Source organism: Pagrus major, chromosome 24 (assembly GCF_040436345.1).
Source record: "Pagrus major chromosome 24, Pma_NU_1.0".
NCBI classification, from domain to species: domain Eukaryota; kingdom Metazoa; phylum Chordata; class Actinopteri; order Spariformes; family Sparidae; genus Pagrus; species Pagrus major.
The window spans coordinates 13,485,167-13,509,069 of NC_133238.1; the positions used below are offsets into that span (position 1 = coordinate 13,485,167).

Below are 23,903 nucleotides of genomic sequence, written 5' to 3' on the forward strand. Positions count from 1 at the left end.
GAAACCTATTAATATATGTCATAAGGTCATTTGGTTCTCTCACAAACCATGGATGCACAACATCTTCATCTTCACTGATCTTCACTGAGAGACGAACAAATGTTTCTCAGAGATCAACAAAGTGTTTGTTTTAGTTAAGGTGGTATTTCTTTTCTTTTCTTTCACTTGAATTCCTCCAGATGTCCATCGTTCCCATTTCTTCTGAGGACAGCTTTACTCATTCTGACGTGTGTTTTTCATTTCCTTTTAAACTGGTTGTATAGACAGTGGTTCATGACTATGTTGAAGTCCCCCACAAATTAAAATACCTTCTGGTTCTGTTGCTGTAACATTAAATAAGGATTTGAAGAAGTGCTTGTTGCTTTCTGGAGGTGCATGTACATTTATCAACGTGACAGGTTCAGTCTCTAGTTTTCCCTTGACTAGTTCACATCTTCCCTCTTTATCCTTCATTTCCTTTTCACTAACAAATGTAGTTGTATTTGTCAGTAGTTGAAATATATACATTTTCATATATGGATGTCACTGATGTATCAATACGTTTATTGATTGATATTCTGTATATTTTGAGTATATATTTCTTTTTGAACAGTCGATTCCCTGTGACTGGTGGAACAGAGTTAAAAATGCACTTCATTCATTCTGATTTCCATTTTGTATTTGTGAATTGTATTAATCATTAATGACTCTGCTGAGTATGGGTGTTTTGATCTCATTGAGTTACTTTAATTTAACATTATTTTATTAATGTTTCCTGTGTCATTTCTTGCCACACGTCATCTTTTCTGAACCTCCTCAGCTTCCGTTGTCCCGACTGACCCTCACAGTGCCGCCTTGCATTGCTCGGGGTGAGTTGTGTGGAAAAATGCTGCTACTGAACCGTTTATGTTGTAAACTTTAATGTATATTGGTGACTGTTAAAACTATGAAGTCTCCCAGGTGTTTTGTGCTGTTCTAACTGTTAGTATAAGTTTTGTAGATGTTCCCATCTAACTTTCTGGGCACCGTTTGTAACGCGGCCCTGTGTCTTGTAAACAAAGTAGCGCTGCAGAGATCTCAGCATCCATTTCCTGGTGTAAACGCTGTTATTTTGCCTGTTTAGGAACCGAGGTGCAGAAAAGACCAGAGGGCAATGAATGTGTCTGACTGTCTCCTGCAGGTGCTTTACTTTGCTAAATGTTCTGATTTCCGTTGTCTGTGTTGAGTCGCCTTCACCCGCACCGTCTTTTCTCTTGTATATCGTTTCTCGTGGTTTTGAGCAGATTTGTTTAAGGTCGAATGTTTTCCTGTCAGTTTAAATAGCTCTTTGCTAGTAATGTACACACTGAACTGAGAATTCATTCTCATGATAAATTCATGTGTTTGTATGTATTTTGAGAAGAAAAGAGAATGAACTGACCCCTCAGTGCAGCCTTGCTGGAGGAACCGAGGTGCAGAAAAGACCAGAGGGCAATGAATGTGTCTTACTGTCTCCTGCAGCAGCAAAAATAAATGTCCGTGAGTCGTCTCCTTCCAATGCCCTGTCCACATCCGTTACACCGGCACTACAGGTCTTGTCACTGCTTGGAATGGTGCTGAAACTGTCAGCTACAATTTTCAGTCTTAAGTGTTTCAAGGTCCTTAACAGTGGCGGCCGTGCATTTCACACCTAGGCCTTCACTGGTGTCCTACATGAACTAATCCACCTCCTCATGCCATCATTATGACTCCACGGCTATAGAAACCATCAATATTACACAGAAATGCAGTAAAACAGGGCGTTGCATCACAGACAGGTATCTCATGTAGCAGGAATGAATGTCATTACTAAAGCAAGAAACCCAATTAGGACAATTCAACAAGTCTCTTTTCACTGTAGCCACAGCTGCTGTACATCATCTCTAGCAGAAACATCAATATTAACCTAATGAAATGACAAAAATATTAAAACGTTTAAATAAAATGCATTACTCACCAAAACTACTGATTATTTGTGCGCAAAATCCATCCTCCTTTCTTTCCTCAAGAAGAGTTGGATGACTCTGTTGTGCAGGTTATCTGTGCGTCCCTTTCTATCGCCATGGAGGCTGATGCTGAAAGTCGAGTCTGTCCAGTCGTATTTCTGCCATAAGTTTTAATTCGCTTCAGGGCGGAGAATGTCCACTCGACAGAAGCAGTGGACACAGGGATGGTCACCGCCAAACATGCCAGTGTGTACAGCTGCACCATGCTCTCACCCAGATTTTTGTTCTGAAGGAAATCAAGGAGATCAGTGGGACTCTTCCCTTCAGAATCAGTCATGGCAGCCTGGAGAAGGCTGTGTGCGGGAATGTTTTCCAGTATGTCTTGAACTGCTGGGGGTCGAGGAGGGACAGAAACATCAATTGTTCGTGGTCTTGAAATCTTTTCCGTGTCTGGCAAAGAATGTTGTCCAGAACGTTGCTGTGGAGTTGGTGGTAGTGTGCGCGAGCGTCTCCTTTTGCCGGGCCCCTCCGTGCGCTCGGAGCGCTTGAGATTCGCACAGTGGCCTCGTAGATCTCATCAAACCGGCCCCTCTCTCGCTCAATGGTGTCACAAAACTCCTTCACCCTTGCCAGACAGAATCGTACATCCAATGTTTTGCTCTGAAGTATTGCAAAAAGCACATCTGAATACTCAAAAATGCCATTAAATGTGTGAAGCAAAAAACAAAATCATCCAGACGTGCATTAAATCCATCAGCACAACGCAAAGAGTCCTCGTCATACTCATCATGATGTTCCAGTATGTGGTCAAACAGCTCCTTTAGGGCATCTCTCTTCTCAAACACTGTACTGACCCATCTCGATGTGTATTGCCACGGCGTTGGTGCCACACGAGGAAGACGCCGCTTAGGGGATCTGGAGAAAAATGCAGCCAGGCCATTGAGGCGGGCAAAAAAGATCTTGCATCCTTTCAGCTTTGAGGCCCCTTGAGTCAGTACTAAATTCAGTCCATGTGCATGGCAGTGTATGAATAAGGCAATAGGCGCCCTCTCCTTAACTTTAGCCTGCACCCCATTTAGTCCAGATGACGTGACCGCTGCACCATCGTAACACTGTGCCACAACTTTATCCAGACATTCATATTCCTCCAAGAAACCGACGATAAGAGCAGCAATGTCATCAGCTCGCTTGCCACTAGTAACTCCTTCAAATCTGACAAACCGCTGCTTGACACCTGTGTCCGTCACATAACGCAGAACCAGTGCGAGCTGCGCTGCATTACTCGCGTCTGTCGTCTCGTCCACCATAACAGCACAAAGGGTGCTGTCAGTCAGAACCTGAGCTACTTCCTGTTCTTTATTTTAGTGAATTATTTTATTCTGTCACATTAAACTGAGAATATTTTGAGGAATGTGATGATTGTTCATTTAATTGTAGGAGATTACTAATAAATGTGATTTATTAATCACTGGTGATTAATGAAACACTTGTAAATGGGCACCACCTCCGTTGTTTTATCTATTTGAATAATCTGAAGGTAATTAATCAAATCCGACTGGACAATGTTCACTTGTAACAATTCTAATCAATTTCAGATCAATTTATTCAATCTCATAACTGAAGCAGTGACTTCTACAGTTTCCATCGGTTCTCCACATTAAAACAAACCTGCACTGACAACGACAAACGGTTAAATATGTTTATTGACTAAATAATTCAGAGTAAATAAATGAAATGACAAATTAAAGGAACAACAACAGGTAACAGAACACGTGGAGACTGTAATGACTAAGATAATGGGGTTATATGGAATATGTGCGGATGGTGAAATCACAGGTTGGGTGAAAGCATTTAAATATTACGAGAGTCATTTTAATACCAACGAAACCCCAACAGAGTTTCTTTTACTAAAACTTAACATCCTGTAAATATGAGACATGTCACTTTATGGACCAATCAAAGAGTCCGGTTCAGAGACACATGACACCATCTAAAATGTTTTAACTGAAGAGCTGAGCAGTCATGTACACGATACCAGTCAATTCAAATGAACACATCCACACATGTAGTAGGCAAAATCTAAATCTTACACAATGAAGCAAAACCTTAAAGGAAGAGAGACTAGCACTGGAAAACACTGGAAAACACTGGAAAACACTGGAAAACAATGAGCACACGAGGCAGAAGATACAAATGTGAGCAACTAGGAGCAGGTGAGGGAGCACATGTGGCTGAAGGACAAGAAGAAACTCTGAGACTGAAACCACAGGACATGTTGGTCTTCAGGGAGGTCGGGTTGGTGACATTGGTCTGTTGAAAGACGTGTTGATGTTTCATAACATAATAAATGCTAACAAGAGCATTTCATGGCTTCCACAGAAATGTAGTGATGGATACAGTTTGTGTTCAAATCAGGAGCCGAATGCTTTTTTCTTTGTGATTTGCCTCTTTACTATGACAGCCATCAGCTGATTCAAGTCTCTCACCAAAGTTCATTCAAATGACAGCTGAGGCTTCATTTCATTAATGACTTGACATGAAAATGCAAAACAACATTTACTTTTTTCCATTCAAGCTTTTCTCTTCCCCATTTTGAGTTTCATGTTTGATGTTGATGTGATGTCCTTCGTCTTATTTCATCAGCAGTTTTCATTTCATCTTTAGTTTCAGCTTTCACTTCCAGCATTTCCATTTTAAATTTCCCTTTTCTCATGTCCTCACTTCACATTTTCACATCATCATTTACATTTTAAATTTCCAGTTTTAAAGTTGAGTTCAGGCCTAATTCTTCCTAGTAGGGCAGTGAAATGATCTTTTTCATTTTCTATTTGGATTATGAGCCAAAATATCTTCCGTCCAGAGGACAGTGTGACTCTGAAACTGCACCATGTTTAGATGGAAACCATCAGCGGACTAATGCTTCCTCTTCTTCATGAACCATGTATGTAGCCTGTAGTTGACTCTGTAACACAGCTGAGGTGGATGAGGAAACGAGAGATGAACTACGAGCTCAGCAGTCTGTGCATTTCTGCTCCTGGATGTGTGTGATGAACTCTCACTAGGTGTTTGTAAAGACGGCTCGTGTTTCCACTCGTACGTGCAGAAGACTTGTTGCACTTGTGGCTCCGAGCATCATCCACAGCGACTCCAGTGGAGTTTAACCAGACTGTGGAGCTCAGTGTCATCAGAGCAGGTCTGAATGAATCATCAGTGTCAGTCCTGTACAAAACAGTTCAAAATGAGCTCCACCTCAACAACTCCAACAGGAACATCATGTTTTCACATTAATGACTGAGTCACAGTCATCTAATGAACTGATGACAGTAACCTGAAGGTTCCTGTAACTGTCAACAGTTGAGTCTGTTCAGGAGGAGACTCTCCGTCCTACAGAGGACACAGAGACACTGAGGAATCATACCAGGGATCAGACCAGAACCCAAACCCAGGATAAAGAGGTTCAGTGAAGGTGGTGTTGAAGGTGTGGAGGTGGATCAGTGTGTCAGAGGAGACTCTGTAGAAGGACAGAGTGCCAGCAGGACAGTCCACATACACTGCTGCTCTACCAGAGGAGGAGAAGAGGTCAGAGAAGGAGCGGGAGGTGATGATGGATGTTGATCTGTTATTGTGTCTGACAGAGTAACCATAAGAGCAGATCAGACTCCACGACTGATCATTGGCTCCAAACTCACAGTCCTCTGTGTCTCCTCTCCTGCTGATTCCTCTGTAACTCACTGATATAGAAACTCTTCCTCTCCACTCGACCTCCCAGTAACAGCGACCAGTCAGACCAGTTCTACACAGCAGCTGAGGACAGTCAAACCTCTCTGGATGATCAGGATACGACTCATCCTCCTCCACACGTCTCATCTTCCTGTTGTTGTCAGACAGTCTGATGTTTCTGTTGACTGTGTTTGTGTCGACTGTGAGCTCACAGGAATCTGATGGAGAGAAAAAGACACAACACAGCTGCAGTTATTAATCTGTCATCAGTCTGATGATGACATCACACATCTGAACCAGTGATGTCACAGTCTGATGATGACATCACAGGTGTGAATGAGTGATGTCATCAGTGTGAAGCTGCTTTGTTTTCATGAATCAAAGTAAAAACACACTCACACTTCCTCAGACCTGGTGTCAACCATCGGACTCCAGCAGGCTCCACCCTGAAAGGAGGAGGAGGAGGAGGAGGAGGAGGGGGAGGAGGAAGAGGAGGGGGAGGAAGAGGAGGAGGAGGAGGAATAGGAGGAGAAGAGGAGGAGGAGGAGGAGGAGGAGAGAGGAGGAGGAGGATGATGAGGAGGGGGGGGAGGAGGAGGAGGTGTAGGAGGAGGAAGAGGAGGAGGAGGAGGAGGAGGAGGAGGAGGAGGTGTAGGAGGAGGAAGAGGAGGAAGAGGAGGAGGAGGAGGAGGAGGAAGAGGATGAGGGGGAGGTCAGAGCAGCATGGACACACATTATTATGACACACACAAACACACAGACACACACACAGACACACACACACAGACACACACACACACAGGCACACACACACACACACACACACAGACACACACACACACACACAAACACACACACACACTCACAGACACACACACACACGCACACACACAGACACACACACACAGACACACACACACAGACACACACACACTCACAGACACACACACACAAACACACACACACACACAAACACACACAGACACACACACTCACACACACACACACACACACACTCACAGACACACAGACAGAAACACACACTCACATACACACACACTCACATACACACACACACTCACAGACACACACACACACACACACACACACACACACAGTGTTTGGATCAGAACATATCAGGATGTGAGAGGAGGCGGAGCCTCTTCTCCTGAGCTGTGGGAGGTGTCAGGGTCAGAACAGAACTCATGAGGGGCAGTTCTCTTTTTCTTCACTTTAATCTTTATTGATATTGTCACATAGTAACAACCAACAAACACAACCAGCAGGAACATTCACTGCTTTGGGTTCCTGTCAAACTGCTTCTTGGAGTCTCAGTTTATGTGTCAGTGTCTCCATCACAAAGATCTCCTCGACAGCTGCAGCCATTGGATCTCCGTTGGCGCTGCTTCCTCACCTCCTTGCCTGGTGTTTGCTTTGTTGCTTGCTACTAGCAGTATTTTAATCAGATATACATCATGTGCCAAAACCTTTTCCTTCCACAGTTTACATAAGTGGAGCACCAAACTACTTTTGGGACCTCGTATCCTAATATTAGCTGCAGTACCTTACATACCATTTCCCACAATACACTTATTTTGTTACATCTCCAGAGAACATGAGAACGATGGACATGGTCAGACCCACATTCTCTCCAACACTTCTGATGACTGCAGCTGCCTGTTTTTCATTTTCGGTGTAATAAAGAAACAGATCAGATTCTTCCATGAGAATTCCCTCCAGATTCATGAATTGGTGGATGAATGGTGAGTCTTCCACATATCATGCCAACTTTCTTCTCAAGTTTCTACATGAGTTCTTCTTCCCATGTCACCTTGATATATTCAGTTGAATGACTGTCGTTAGTGCTCATCCTTGATATAATGCTGAAGTTATTCTCATGTCACTTTCCTGGTTTGCTTTCATTATGATTTGGATGACACCATTCATCTCTTTGGAAGAATCTGCTGGATTTCCTCTTTGTAATGTTCCTTTAGTTGAAGATATCTGTAGATTTCATGAGCTCCAGATTCATACTTTCTTCTCAGGTTTTCAAAACTCTCCAGCCTCCCTTCCTTCACCAGAACACACCAAGCTGTTATTCCTTTTTAACCATTGCTTAAATCCTTGATCAGACTTCACAGGCAGGACATTTCTATCGTCTGCTGCCCATTTTAATATATTCACATCTTTCTGTATCTTAGATATTTACAATACTTTAAACCACAGGTCTAACGTGTGTACTGTTATTGGATCCATATTCATTTTGACTTCCTTGTGTAGTTTATTGTCTCCGATCATATTTTGAATTGGGATTTGGTTCACTTCTCTTTCTATATCTTTCCATGTTGCTGTGAATTCTGACTTACACCAACAGTACACAGGTCTCAGCTGAGCAGCATAATAGTATTCCCTTCATTTTGGGAGGCTCGTACCACCTCTCTCTCTCTTTGGGGAGCTGAAGAGCTCTGGACCTGACTCTAGGTCTATTTCACGTCCAAGTTGTTATAATTTGCTGTACACAGGTCAGAGATGCTTTCAGTGATCTTCACACACAAACAATGAATTGACTTTAGATTCCAGTTAAGGTCGTATGACTCTCTGATCACTTTTGTTGGAGTATAGTTGAGTGATAAAATCTGGGTTTTGGAAACATTTATCTTATACCCTGACAGATCGCCATATGTTTCTAGACGCTTCATCAAATTAGGGAGCGTTGTATTTGGTTGTCTGAGGAAAGTAATGATGTCATCAGCGAAAAGCCCAATTTTATGTTCTCCTCCTCCAGTTGTGACCCTTTAAGTTCTTGGTTTTCTCGTACTGCTCGAGCTAAGGGCTCAATAAAAATCACAAACAAGGTCGGTGACAAACAGCCTCCCTGTCTGGTCGATCTCTGCAGATATATCTTCTCAGTCAGATCTCCATTCATTTGAATTCTAGCAGAAGGTTTTTGGTAGAGTGTTTTAATCAGTTGTATTGATTTATTATTGAATCCGAATCGTTCTAATATCTGATAAAGAAACTTCCAGTGAACACAATCGAATGCCTTTTCAGCGTCAATGCTAACAACACAGTACTTTGTTTTTCTCTTTGTCTTTGCTAATTATGTGTAAAGTTGGTCTGATGCTGTCTTGGGTTTGACGGCCTGATATGAATCCTGTTTGATCTTCATCTATTAATTCTGCTATGAAGGTGTTTATTCTTTTAGAGATAACTGACGTATATAGTTTATAATCTTTATTTAGTATTGAGATCGGTCTGTAGCTTTCACATCTGTCCCTCTCCTTTCCTGGTTTTGGGATGATTGAAATGATTGCTTCTGCCCACGTTGGTGGTATTTTGCTTTCTTTGAGGGTCCAGTTAAAAGAGGTCTGGAGGGCTGGTAACAGTTCCTCCTTATAAATCTTATACCATTCTGCAGGGTAGCCATCGCTCCCTGGAGATGTATTGAATTTATTGCTTGGATAATGTCTTCCCTTGTAATGTCTGCTGTGAGTCTTTCATTTTGGTAAGTGCCAATCGACGGAAGATCAAGTTGATTTAAGAAGGTCCTCATTTCTTCTTTATTTGCAGCAGTTGGTTGTGTATATAGTTTTTCACAGAACCTCTGGAATACTCTTTCTATATCTTCTGGTTCATGTATCGTCTCGTTGGTGTTTGGGTCCTTAATTTAATGTTTGCTATTTATTGCTTGCTGTTTTCGTATTCGTTTTGCTAGGAGTTTTGTTGCTCTGGGACCAGTTTCATAATAATTTTGCTTCAAAAATATGATCTTCTTTCCATATTCATCCAACAACATCTCATTTATCTTCGTTTTAGTGTCCTTAATTTGTTTATATGTTTTTGGGTTGTTTGTTTGATGATATTGTTGCTCTAATTCTCTCAATCTTATAGAGTGGTTCTGGTACGCTTCTCTTCTAAGTCTTTTTATTAAAGTGGTTTTAGCTATTAACTTTCCCCGGACAACCACTTTTAGGGCATCCCAAACAATATACGGGTTGACTTCTCTATTGCTATTGTCCTCCATATAATGCCTAATTTCCTTTTTTAATTCTTCCACCAACCCTTTATTATTTAGTATTCCTACATTAAGTCTCCAGATTGTTTGTCTTTTTCTGGCATTTAGATGTATTTTTAAAAACAGGCTGTTATGATCTGATATATCTGCCCCTCCAATTTTACCCTCAGACACTCTGTACCTATCACCTATATTTAGAAAGAAGTAATCAGTTCTTGAGTGTACACTGTGTTTTGCCGAATAATGTGTGAAATCTTTTTCAAGGTTGAGATTCCTGTGGTGGCAATCTAACCACAAAACTGCCACTTGAGGGAATCTGAAGTCGTTTCCACTGTGTCGTTGTGCAAAAGATGAGCTCTGCCATGACGTATGCGTTTTTCCGTTTATTTTATGCAGAGAAAAAATATTTACAGAAAACCAGCTGTGTTGAATGACTGAACTGAAACCAACGTGTAAATATGAAAGAAAACCGAAAAGACTAACGTTATGATATAACAGAAAACATCTCGGACGAACACACACACAAACAAACGGTTGAAAAACTGTGTGGCTTCCGTGATCCTAATTCCCCTCCACCTGTTCACCGGTGACTCCCCGATACAGACTACGTTACCACCGTGATTCCCTGTCTATGCCCCCTGGTGCGCAGGTGGACAAGCTACACTGCTATTTACATGACTCACCAAAGACATACACAACATAACATATTCACACATCAAAATTGGCGACAACAATTCCTCCAGATGTCGATCGTTCCCATTTCTTCTGAGGACAGCTTTACTCATTCTGACATGTGTTTTTCATTTCCTTTTAAACTGGTTGTATAGACAGTGGTTCATGACCATGTTGAAGTCCCCCCACAAATTAAAATACCTTCTGGTTCTGTTGCTGTAACATTAAATAAGGATTTGAAGAAGTGCTTGTTGCTTTCTGGAGGTGCATGTACATTTATCAATGTGACAGGTTCAGTCTCTAGTTTTCCCCTGACTAGTACACATCTTCCCTCTTTATCCTTCATTTCCTTTTCACTAACAAATGTAGTTGTAATTGGAATTAGTATCATAACTCCTCTTTTACGTCCTTGTTTATATGAACTGTAATATGAATTTTTAAATTGTACGTGTTCTGTTTGGGACCGGTGGGTTTCCTGTAACAATATGACATGCTGTTTTTCTTTTTTCAATTTTGTTCAGACCATTCCTCTCTTCTTAGGTGTATTTGGACCATTTACATTTTAGGACATTTTCTTTAAATCGTTACTTACCATTCTGCTTCAATAACGTGTGTGCATCTTTTCCCAAGCAGCTGAACATAAACGTGAACTAAAGCAAAATTAAGAACACTGTGAACTATGTGGGACTTCCATATGGGGGTTATTCTTCTCTTCTTCCCCAAATCCCTGTTGGTGGGTGGATGGGAAATCCTCTTCTGTGAGGGCCCATCCATAGACCCAGAGCTGTGTCCGTATAACGGCGCCAAACCCAGTCTGGACCTGTCCAACCTTGTTGGTGTTTTATATATGTTGAAGTCAAATAAATGAAGCCGTCCGTATTATCTTGCAGTGCTGTTAGTTCTTTCACTATCGGGGCGTCAGTTGTCGGGTCTCCTCTGATATCCTTGCAACTTTTCCTTTGCCCGCTGTGCTGCCACATCCTGCCTGGACCCACCGCGTCCTGCTGGTTGCCATCCCCACGCCCGGGTCCACTCCTCCACAAGCCCCAAGTCTTCACTTGTGCTGAGTCAATCCCCTTGCTTTCATGTCCTCCACTGCGTCCCGCACGTTGTTGTAGGTCTTCACGCCTCTCCTTCAGTGTCTTCTTAATATTTTCGTACATATATCTCTACCAATGCTAGCAAGTCCCGCTCTCAGCGTTTCTGCCTGATCCAGCTAAAAGCTGAGCATCCGACCCAACCGCCATCTTGCAGGAAGCCCGAGGGGCAGTTCTCTTTGCCTCAGGTGTTAACAGGAAGGTAGAGAGGCTGACAGTTACTGTCCAGTCAAACATCAAAGGGTCACTGCTTTGGTGAAGAAATGATCAACACCTGTCATGAAGTGTGTAACAGCTGTTCTGTTGTTAGCTGACAGTATATAAGTCAGGACAGTGTGAAGACTGCAGAGACACTGTGGCTCTTCTCTCTGTGCTGCAGGTATTAAAGAGACAATTTCCCTCACAACACACACACCTCTGTATGTCTTTTGATAGAGCTAGGCTAGGAGTTTCCCCCTGCTTCCAGTCTTTGTGCTAAGCTAGGCTAACCATGTCCTGGACTTCTCTCTGTACAGAGATGAAGCTGCTTCTATCCTGGTGAAGAGGACAAAAAGGGATTTTTCTCAAAATGACAGACAGCTCCTTTAACATGCAGAGATCTGTTCAAACTCAGTTATTACCAAGAAACAATGATCATGTTTGTTCCTGGAGATGTTCTCCTCCTACACAAGTATCTCCTCTTCATGTTGAACCAGTGCTCATGTTCTGATAAAAGGAAAAAGGCTTCTTACATGTGTCACTGTTCATATCACACTCATACTCATCAGACTCTTCCTCCTCCATCACACTGACTCATCATACCTGAGAGTGTCCAGTCTCCAGTCTGGATCCTTCAGTCCAGCCGACAGCAGTTTCTCTCCCGAGTCTCCTGGATGATTGTAGCTCAGGTCCAGCTCTCTCAGATGGGAGGGGTTGGAGCTCAGAGCTGAGGCCAGAGAAGCACAGCCTTCCTCTGTGATCAGACAGCCTGACAGCCTGCAGACACACAGAACAACACACATGGCAGATCATCTGAGGAGACTGATGAGTCAGATACAAGAACAGACTGTCTCCAAATAAATTAACTATTCTCCTCATTAACTAATCATCAGTAAACAGAGTCCAGCAGAGGCTGATAAGTATATGTTTCACTTCTCATAATAACAGTAAACATCTCTAATTTTTTGTGCTTCAGCAAAACACCAAATAATCTTCTCCATCCCCTGAAGAGGATCCAACCTGCAGTGGCGAATCTTCAAGGCCTTCAAGGTATTCAGAGAAGGCCCTGGAATCCTCAGATGAAAAAGATACGTATCTTATTAATTCTGTAAATAAGATAAAATTACGCCGACTTGTTTCTGTAGTTTTCTGTCCATACACTGAGCGGTTTTGTGTTGGAAGAAATTCAACCAATCAGATATTTTTCTACGGTGTCTCTGGGGAGAATATCCTCCATCCAGGGCATTCTATTTCCTTTATAGAATGCCCTGACCATTAAACGTAATGAGAGTGTACATTTGGATTGACAATTTGATCAACCAATCATATTTGGATTTGGAGCCAATGGGCGTATTCTTTAAGATTTTCTACGGCTCCAGGGTATTCTGGAAGGCCCGCTTGCTCAGTCACGTGAGACCTAGCTTAACTAGCAAGTTGTGATTGATAGCCAACGTTGAAAATGGCATCAGGTGGAGATGATACTGATACAGCAGGTGGAGATGATAGTGATGCAGCAGGTGGAGATGATAGTGATGCAGCAGGTGGAGATGATAGTGATACAGCAGGTGGAGATGATAGTGATGCAGCAGGTGGAGATGATAGTGATACAGCAGGTGGAGATGATAGTGATACAGCAGGTGGAGATGATATTGATACAGCAGGTGGAGATGATATTGATGCAGCAGGTGGAGATGATATTGATACAGCAGGTGGAGATGATATTGATACAGCAGGTGGAGATGATATTGATGCAGCAGGTGGAGATGATAGTGATACAGCAGGTGGAGATGATATTGATGCAGCAGGTGGAGATGATATTGATACAGCAGGTGGAGATGATAGTGATGCAGCAGGTGGAGATGATAGTGATACAGCAGGTGGAGATGATAGTGATACAGCAGGTGGAGATGATAGTGATACAGCAGGTGGAGATGATATTGATACAGCAGGTGGAGATGATAGTGATGCAGCAGGTGGAGATGATAGTGATGCAGCAGGTGGAGATGATAGTGATACAGCAGGTGGAGATGATATTGATACAGCAGGTGGAGATGATATTGATACAGCAGGTGGAGATGATATTGATACAGCAGGTGGAGATGATAGTGATACAGCAGGTGGAGATGATATTGATGCAGCAGGTGGAGATGATATTGATGCAGCAGGTGGAGATGATATTGATGCAGCAGGTGGAGATGATACTGACGCGAATTTATTGTCAGTGCCCTTTTCAAGACGACTGTTTAATGAAATTATTGAAAAATTCATCCAAAAGGACAGGAGGATGGATTTCGTCTTCAGGTGAACGTCACTGGTGAGTGGAACTGATTTTTATTGCTGGTTCTGCTACAGTGTTGCATCTTGAAGGCCCAGTTCTGATAGGCATCCCAGTGACCACTCTGAGAATGAAAATGCTTTCCCACGTTAGTCTTAAAATTAGCTACGTTTTTTACTTTTATCTACATTATTTTAATTAGTTACAAGACAAGACAGCTGGTTTTGTTTAGGCAGATAAAGTTAGTTAGTTTAAATTTAGATGTTATTCAGATGTTTATTCTTTAATTACAAAATATATTCTAAACCAAACTATATTTACACAGTTGGATGTTTATGTTGTTTATGTTATTTTTATTTTAATAAACTACAATCTAAAGTTTTACCACTGATCCCTCTGGCTTCTTCAGGCTTCAGGATATTCTTCATATTGGCAGAATTATCAAATTATATATTATGATGAATATTGATAGTGATCAATATGGAAAACAATGATTTAGATAATATGTTTTTGCCGTATCTCACAGCCCTTCTTTGCTGTATGTTATGTTTGTTTTTCTTGAGATGACTTTTGGTCCAGATACATATTAAGAATATTTGAAACTGTCTCTGATAATAATTTAACAACAAAAGCAAAAACAAGAGAAAATGATGAAAAATTCTTGTGGAAAGTAATTCTCTGAGTCTGGACACTACCTCCACAGTAAAGTTAAATGTATTTTGACAAATTAAATGAGCAGACACATTACTACAGGTTAGCTGGCTGTCTACTTATATAAATCAGATTTTAAATGGTCATCAGTTGAATGGGTTAATGAATCCTGACCTGAGACTCTCCAGTGTACAGTGAGGACTCTTCAAACCACCAGACAGCAGCTTCACTCCTGAATCCTTCAGGTTGTTGTTACTCAGGTCCAGCTCTCTCAGACTGGAGGACTGAGAGCTGAGAACTGAGGACAGAGCTTCACAGCTTCTCTCCGACAGGTTACAGCCACTCAGCCTGGAGAGACAACAGCAAGGAAACAAATTATACATTTTCATTCATATCTCCTGCTGAAAAACAGCAGATAGTATTTATTCATCAATAAATTCTACTGACAGAGCTTTGTTGGAGGCTTTGACCACTGGCAGCAGCCTCAGAAGAGCCTCCTCTGAAGCAGAGTATTTCTTCAAGTCAAACACGTCCAGATCTTCTTCTGATGACAGTAAGATGAAGACCAGAGCTGACCACTGAGCAGGAGACAGTTTGTCTGTGGAGAGACGTCCTGAACTCAGGGACTTTTGGATCTCCTCCACTAGAGAACGATCATTCAGTTCATTCAAACAGTGGAACAGATTGATGCTTTTCTCTGGAGACAGATTCTCACTGATCTTCTTCTTGATGAACTGGACTGTTTCCTGATTGGTCTGTGAGATAATTCCTCTGTCTGTCAGCAGACCTTGTAGGAGTTTCTGATTGGTCTGCAGAGAAAGACCCAGGAAGAAGCGGAGGAACAAGTCCAGGTGTCCATTTGGACTTTGTAAGGCCTTGTCCACAGCACTCTGGTAGAGGTGTGTCTCTGCAGATTCTTCTGTTCTTGTTTCAGACGTCTTGGATCTTGTTTGTTCTTCTGCCAGCAGATTGACTCCAGAGTTGATGAATGTCAGATGGACATGAAGAGCAGCCAGAAACTCCTGAACACTCAGATGGATGAAGCAGAACACCTTGTCCTGGTACAGTCCACTCTCCTCTTTAAAGATCTGTGTGAACACTCCTGAGTACACTGAGGCTGCTCTGATATCGATGCCACACTGTGTCAGGTCTGATTCATAGAAGATCAGGTTTCCTTTCTGCAGCTGATCAAAAGCCAGTTTTCCCAGAGACTCAATCATCTTCCTGCTCTCTGGAGTCCAGTGTGGATCTGTCTCAGCTCCTCCATCATACTTGACGTTCTTCACTTTGGACTGAACCACCAGGAAGTGGATGTACATCTCAGTCAGGGTCTTGGGCAGCTGTCCTCCCTCCCTGGTCTTCATCACATCCTCCAGAACTGTAGCAGTGATCCAGCAGAAGACTGGGATGTGGCACATGATGTGGAGGCTTCGTGAGGTCTTGATATGGGAGATGATTCTGCTGGCCTGCTCCTCATCTCTGAATCTCTTCCTGAAGTACTCCTCCTTCTGTGGGTCAGTGAACCCTCTGACCTCTGTCACCATGTCAACACACCCAGGAGGGATCTGATTGGCTGCTGCAGGTCGTGTGGTTATCCAGAGGCGAGCAGAGGGAAGCAGTTTCCCCCTGATGAGGTTTGTCAGCAGCACATCCACTGAGGTGGATTTTGTGGCATCAGTCAGGATCTCAGTGTTGAGGAAGTCCAGAGGAAGTCGACACTCATCCAGACCGTCAAAGATGAACACAACCTGGAACTCTTCAAATCTGCAGATTCCTGCTTCTTTGGTTTCAGTGAAGAAGTAATGAACAAGTTCCACCAAGCTGAACTTTTTCCCTTTCAGCACATTCAGCTCTCTGAAAGTGAATGGAAATGTGAACTGTATGTCCTGGTTGTCTTTGTCTTCAGCCCAGTCCAGAGTGAACTTCTGTGTTAAGAGTGTTTTCCCGATGCCAGCCACTCCCTTTGTCATCACTGTTCTGATTGGTTCATCTCTTCCAGGTGAGGCTTTAAAGACGTCTTCTTGTCTGATTGTTGTTTCTGGTCTGTCTGGTTTCCTGGATGCTGCTTCAATCTGTCTGACCTCATGTTCATCATTGACCTCTGCAGTCCCTTCCTCTGTGATGTAGAGCTCTGTGTAGATCTGATTCAGAAGGGTTGGGTTTCCTGCTTTAGCGATCCCCTCAAACACACACTGGAACTTCTTCTGAAGGTTAGATTTGAGTTTACGTTGACAAACTGGAGCAAAATGTCCTGATTAAGCAAAAGACAAATAAGATTCATTAATAAATTATAGATTAAATATTTCAACATTTTACTTCCTCAAAGAATCAGTATATGAAGATATTTTTGTCCATCTGTTGAGACTTCAGTAAACGTCTCATTGATCCAACATGTTAAATCTTTAGAGAAATCCTCTTACTGCTCTGCAGACAGTCAGCCAGATCCTCCTGCTTCATTCTCCTCAGGAAGTTCAGTGTGATCTTCTGAAATGCCTCTCTGCTGCTCCTCTTCTGCTCTTCATCTTCACCGTCCAACATCTCCTCATCCTCATTCTGACTTTCTAAGCCTTCTGGGTCATCTGAACTCAGAGACTTCTGGATCTTCTTCAGCTCGTTCTTCACAAAACTGACAATGTTGTCCTCCAGCAGCTGGAACAGAATATTATATGAATGAGACAATCAAACTAAAATCATGGAACCAAACATCAGATCCATGTTGGACAGACTGACAACCCACTCATGTATTAAGCAGAATGAAGATTATTATGAACACAACAGATGTAAAAGTAGTTGTTGAACTCTGATTCCAAAAAAGTTAGGATGTTGTGTTAAACATATATAAAACTAAATGCAATGATTTCAGAGACGATGTATTTAATGTTGAGTAAGAGTCTCATCATCACTGATTTTTGCAAATGTATATTATTCTGCATTTGATGGCAGCAACAGGCAACAAGTTATGACAGGGGCAACTAAAGACTAAAGTTGCAGCAAAATGCTCCTAAAACACCTGTTTGGATCATTCCACAGGTAAACAGGCTAACTGGTAACAGGTGACTGTATCATGACTGGGTATAAAAAGGACATCCACGAAAGGCTCAGTCGTTTACAAGAAATGACGGGGCGAGGTTCACCACTTCAAACTGCGTGGACAAACAGTCTTCTACAGTCCATTGTAGCCGCTTGTGGACACCAGTGGTGACAAACTGGAGGAGGAGGCCTTTCGGGCTTGGTTAGCCCAGGGGTCTCCTGAAGCAGACAGGCCCGAAGTGGTCGCTATGAGGATCAGCACCACAATTCATGACCATCACCTACGGTCATCAATTGTGGGTAGTGACTGAAAGAATAAGATCACAGATGCAAGTGGCCGATGACTTTCCTCTGTCGACTGGCATATCTCATGTGACCTGGGAATGACTGGGGATCCCCAGGAGGAGCTGGAAAGAGTTACTGGGAGAAGGACTAAGCAGGAATACAGTACTTAGCCTGCTGCCACCCGACCCTGGAAAAGCAGACACAGACGGATGGATGCATTCGTTTTTTATCTACCTTTAACACATTGTCCTACCTTTGCCTGGAATCAGGGTTGTACATGTACATACCATAAATATTGAGTCCAGGTGTGTTTGATGTTGCTGAGCAGACTGACCACTGGGAACCTCTGAGCTCTCCTGCTCGACTCTGTGGAGGAATCATGAAGAATTACTAGAGATGCACCGATCGAACAGCCAGGTACCAGAATCAGCCAGTGTTTATCATGACAGGCTATGACCGGTGACCGGTCGATCAGTGTCAGATACATCTGATTCTGTACTGGTCACATTTACACACATGCCTCATGTTCAATGGATCATATATATTTCTCTGTATGATTTAAAGCATTTTATATCTACTGAACTTTTTTGGACAGATCTACATGGTCACTTAATTCAATAGTTAATCACTCTAAAACAGCATGTTGAAGTGTCCTTGAGCAAAATACTGAACCCCAAATTGCTCCTGATGAGCAGTCGGCACCTCACATGGCAACTTCTGTCATCAGAGTGTGAATGTGTGAATGTGACAAGTGTTGTAAAGCACTTTGAGCGGTCAGTAGACTGGAAAAACACTATAGAAATGCAAGTCCATTTACCATTTACCATCTTCTTGTTCTCTTCACAGAAGAGTTGGTCCACACTGTGAAAAGCTGGTTAGCAGCTACGAGTCAGGATAATCATCCAGTTAAAATAGTGATTCTGAGCTGTGAAGCTGGAAGTGACCAGTGGAAACACTGAAAACTCAAATATGATGGTATGGTAATCTGACATATTGGGCTGTGATACTTGAATATATCAAACATATTCAATAAATCACCATAAGTCAAAGTGTTGCTGACAACACTGAATCAGATGGTTTCCCCTGACATTAACGTGTTGATGGTACTGCTGATCCCACTGTGAATCAACAGTTCAGTCTGAGTTCTGTACAGACTTCAGTTTACTGTGTTGGTTCAGCAGCTTGTCTGGTTTGGGCCGTTCAGCTCTTGTTGACCTCTATAATACTGTGGACAGCAATGCACAGCTCACACAAGCTAATACGATGCTACTTGTTCAGCACTAACTGGTGAGTCACAATAAACTTGCAGCAGGTGAAGTGAGTGACACATGATGAAAACCAGAGAGAAACCCAGAGAGAAGTGGATCAAACAAACCTGAGGGTGATTTCACACTGAACTGTGTCAAATGAAGGACACAACTTCTTCTCTGAGCTACATGTTAGCAAACAGGAACAAGTTGGTCTGGTTGTGTCTGTCACACAATAAAATGTATTTTTCTCTTTTAGCTTGTTTGACACACCACACATGTTTGAGCTGAGGTAAAGGTTTGCACTGTCTCCTCTTTGAGCTCGGGCAGGAAATAGTGATCCATAACATTCTTCTCTGCATCGACAGACTCCTTCAAATCAACACTGGAAAATGATGATTTGATGGAGGAACTCTGTGGAATCAGGGTTAGCCTTCGTTAGCAGATAGCATCTGTTAGCCTCGGTGAAATGTGTTTTATACTCATGCAGTCATCAGACAACAGTCAGAACGAGTGTGTGGAGGAAAAGTTCAACTGGAGAGCAGAGCTGCAGACTGGTTATACTGGGCAGCTTTCAGATGTGACAATATAAATGTGAGTGAAGAAGAACGATGCTGAAAACAAACTGACAGGTTTAAAAAACTTCTCTGGATAATTAACAGTTAAAACATGAAGCAGTCACATTTTAATGATATTAACAGCTTACCTCTGTGCAGCAGAGGGCTGTTCTCCTTTAAAGTCAATGTAGCGATCGATTGACCGGTCACTCTTAAAGGACACACAGCTGGGCTCAGGTCCAGGTCCAGGTCCAGGTCCAGCAGAGTCTGGTCTCCTATAGATGCTGTTAGACAGAGAGGAAGACCACCAGAGATTGAAATTCTCTTTTTATTCTTCAGACACAGAAGCTGCTGGAGAAACTAGCAGCTATCAACAAGAAAAGGATCAACACACCAGAGTTCAATAAAACATGGAGCTGAATGATTTCAGTCTGTGGATCATCGCTTCATTTTCTCATCAAATATTGAACCAAACCAGAACAAAGTCACTGATTTACTGAATCCTGTCAAACAAGAGGTAAAAAAACAGTCCTTCAAGACACACAGCTGGTTCAGAACCAGGTTCTAGTTCCAGTTCAGCAGAATATGTGGTCTCGTTTATAAAAGTTGTGTACTTACGTCACGGGGCTGAAAAAGGCGTACGCCACTTTCTACACAGAACTTGTGATGTGTAAAAACAAAGCTGAAGGAAGAGCTGAGTGAACTAAACTGTAAGTTAACTCTGACCCATGCCTACACACATTTTGAAGACAGGGAAAACTTCAAATGACAGACTGTGAGCTGGTGAATTGTAGCCACAGAGTAGAAATTAAATTTGAGCCTCTCACACATTTAATTTCCCGTCAGAACGATGCTGAAAACAAACTGATATATATGTTTGACACGCCACACATATAGATATATAAGGTGATATTAACAGCTTACCTCTGTGCAGCAGAGGGCTGTTCTCCTTTAAAGTCAATGAGGCGATGGTTTGACCAGTCACTCTTAAAGGACACACAGCTGGGCTCAGGTCCAGGTCCAGGTCCAGGTCCAGGTCCAGGTCCAGGTCCAGGTCCAGCAGAGTCTGGTCTCTGCTGTTCTGGGCTTTAACACAACACACACAGAGCTTTGAGTGTGAATAATGATGGTGGAGTGATGTGAGTGGTGGACAGGTAGAGATGGTGGTCTCACCTCTGAGCTTCATGCTCCCCACACAGACTGGTTTTAGAGGGAGGGACTCTCTCCTCTCTGTCCTCACACTGATTCATGCTGCTCAGCTCACACACACTGTCGTCTGCAGAGGAAACACAGATCATTCATCTGCACATCAACTCAATATTAACAGGCAACTATTCATTTCAACAGCAGCGGGCGTTGGTGATTAGCTGCAGGGTTGTGGGGCAGTGTGGGATGGTCCCTCCATAGTTTGTGTGATGTAACGTCGTGAACTTTAACCCCCACAGATCCAGAGGGTGACAGTATGCATCTCAAATCAGTCTGTCAAACTGAACAACGCAGGTGACGCTGCTATGTTGCTCTGCTACCAGCAGGCAGGTCCTTCGAGCGATCGATGATCCTCATCGACAAATTAAAAATAATATGAAACAACCAGGATGTGAAGCCGATCATCACATCAGTTTTCAACTGAAGCACAAGACCAAAGTGAGAGAACACAAGTGAAGCATCATGTTAGACTCTATTCTTTGTGTCTCTGCTGATTCATGCTGCTGATCACATCGACAGTTTACATCACTGGCCGCCGCAACGTCACGTCAGGTTGCGTTTGTCCAAAGCTGATCGTGCTTCACCTTTCTAGCTGCAGCTGGCTTGGGTCAGAACCGAGCTGTAAGATGGGTGTGGTCCCACAGTGAGTACTGATGTGGTAATAGTAACGAGTAGTCCTGGGGGAGGACGCGGACGCGTTGACAGGCTGCGTGAGCCTGTCAACGCGTCCAACATGTCCAACATGTCCAACATGTCCAACACGACGATGCGTCTGTGGTTGTCGCAGCTTCAACACATGTTGAACACGGGAAGAGAAGACGCAGCTGTCCTCAGATGCGCCTCTTTGTTCAGGCTTTCTCTGTGTAAAACAAACCTGATCTGTAGTTGGGCTCCTGTTTGAGGAAACGTGTCTGACCCTCAGTCGCTGTATGAACGTTGCTGACTGTTACTGAAGACGTTGTAAACAGGAAAAGGGAGAGTTGCTCTTCCTGTGACGTGTATCTCTAATAAACTTTTATTAAATACACTTACTCTTCTTTGCTTCCTGTTTGAGTAACATGCACCACATAGAAGAACTATGAACCCTCTTAAAAGAAAAAGGAAAAAGACAAATACGGGACACGAACTCATTGAGGGAACAAAAACTGTCCAGCATCAGAACCGATCCACTGCACCAGACCAGAGATGGTGAGCTGTGAATGGCTGTAATTCACTGACAGCCAATTAGATCGCAGCATTTTTTTTGTCCAAGGTGCAGCATGTGACTGTCCCTGTCCATGGTGCTGAACTGCTGCATTAGTCATTTATACTTTGATATGTTAGGGAGGTTAAAACCTGTTCAGGTTGAAATATCTAATGTCTTTATAGAGAAATCTATAAAGGATACCCAAAGTATAGTGTGTGTTATCAGTTTAATGTGTAATATATGAGAGCACTAAAAGTCTTCAGCTGGTTCAGAAAGCTGCAGCTAGAGTCTGAACACATACAAGAACATCTGATCATATTACACTAATCCCAGCCTCACTGCATCGGCTCACAATCAATGTTTTATTAGATCATATTCAAACAACAACATCATCTAAGCTATCAAGCTAACATAAGCTATAAAAGGCTGAATGTGACAGAACGGCATCATAATGAAGTACTGTAGTGCTGCAGAGCAGCCCTGGACTACAACTCTTGTTCTTCTGATGTAAGACAACAGGTTTGTTTGGATACAGACCCCAACGTAGGTCACATCATTGCAATGTAAATAGTTCTTTCAGTGAAAATGAAAAATATGATGCAAATATGAACACTGTCACTCATCATGACTTGTACTGCAATCACATTATCTGTCCAAAATAATGGCAATATGATTTTGATCTTGTGTGGATACTGGAATTGAAAACTTCTACCACAGGGAAGAACAACTGAAAGGAATGAATGGAGCAACAGAATGGTGCTAAACAAACATGACAAACTTTCTACATGAAACCTCCAAAACTGTTATTTCCTTCTCTCTGCTGCCCACCTCTCCTTTTCCATGTCATCAAATGATGAGGCTTGAAACTCCCTCCATGTCATTTCTTTTGTCGTGGCCCTTTCTGTGTATAAGGAGACAACCTTAGCTGGCCATAAATGTACTTTCCTGCCACTGCTGGAAACCCTGTGTGAGTGTGTTTCCTGTTTGGACCCTGCTTCAGAAATGCCACATTGGTCCCCGAGGTTGAGGTTCAGAGAGTTTCCTCTTCTTCTCGGCTTTGTCCTCCACTCGTTCTTTGTCAACTGCAGTTCACGCTGAAAGAAGTCAGTCTGTGCCAACTCTTCAAAGGTCATTCTTGGGTTTGTCAGGGCCTCTGCAGAAGAGGCTTTAAAGACCTTTGTCGAGCAGTAGTGGTATCGTACAGGTCCTTGTTGAAAAAAGTGATGAATCGATGATCCATCCCCTTGGTGCCAGTATTTTGGCTTCCCACAGGAAAGGCATGTTTTAGTCAGTTGGGGTTTTTGTTGCTGCTGTTGCTGCTGTTGCGACTCATAATGTAGGAGAGAGTGTATTTCATTAAAGCTGTAAGCATAACCCACGAAGGACAACATGCTGGCCTTGTTGTGCCCCTCAGTCATGGAAACTCATGCAGCCTCTTCTTTGACTGTGTGCTTGATGAGGTAGATTGTGTAGCCTACATCATTTTCCAAGAGCCACTGGAGGGATTTCCCCTTATATTTTCAAAACTGGAGGATGTATTCCCTCAACACCTCTGTCATTTCTGAGGCATCCCTTCCTCTCTGATGGACCACAGTCAGAGCATTTTGTCTGACTGTGGTCTGCAGCGAAGGGTTGTCTTTGATGAGCTTGGCTTCATCAGTTGGATCCTGACAGAGGTACCCATGAGGTCCCTTGCGGAAAGTAACGTTTACCCTCCCAGGAAAAAAACAGAACTTTTTCTGCATGTTGTCCTGTGTCAAAAGAGGAAACAAAGTCACAATATTAGATGTATATATTAAACGTTTAGGCCTATGTGTTGTTA

General features: G+C 42.7%; 2 protein-coding genes across 2 annotated transcripts in view; both read right to left on the minus strand.

The window, feature by feature from the left end:
* Nucleotides 1-3,628: 3,628 nt before the first annotated feature.
* Nucleotides 3,629-23,903, minus strand: part of LOC141020433 (NACHT, LRR and PYD domains-containing protein 3-like) — a 67,016-nt gene continuing 46,741 nt past the window's right edge. The window contains exons 9-11 of the mRNA XM_073495505.1: nucleotides 12,248-12,421; nucleotides 6,063-6,109; nucleotides 3,629-5,881 (exon numbers count right to left, since the gene is read on the minus strand). Of these exons, the coding sequence (XP_073351606.1) occupies nucleotides 5,328-5,881; nucleotides 6,063-6,109; nucleotides 12,248-12,421 (775 nt within the window). The 3' untranslated portion in view covers nucleotides 3,629-5,327. The remainder of the gene's footprint in view (nucleotides 5,882-6,062; nucleotides 6,110-12,247; nucleotides 12,422-23,903) is intronic.
* Nucleotides 18,037-23,214, minus strand: LOC140992406 (uncharacterized). Its single transcript, XM_073462712.1, has 7 exons — nucleotides 23,091-23,214; nucleotides 21,770-21,844; nucleotides 20,863-20,965; nucleotides 20,614-20,775; nucleotides 19,839-19,973; nucleotides 18,173-18,251; nucleotides 18,037-18,072 (listed from the first exon to the last, which is right to left on the minus strand). Exons 1-7 carry the CDS (start codon nucleotides 23,212-23,214, stop codon nucleotides 18,052-18,054), a joined length of 699 nt encoding a protein of 232 aa, XP_073318813.1. The 3' UTR covers nucleotides 18,037-18,051.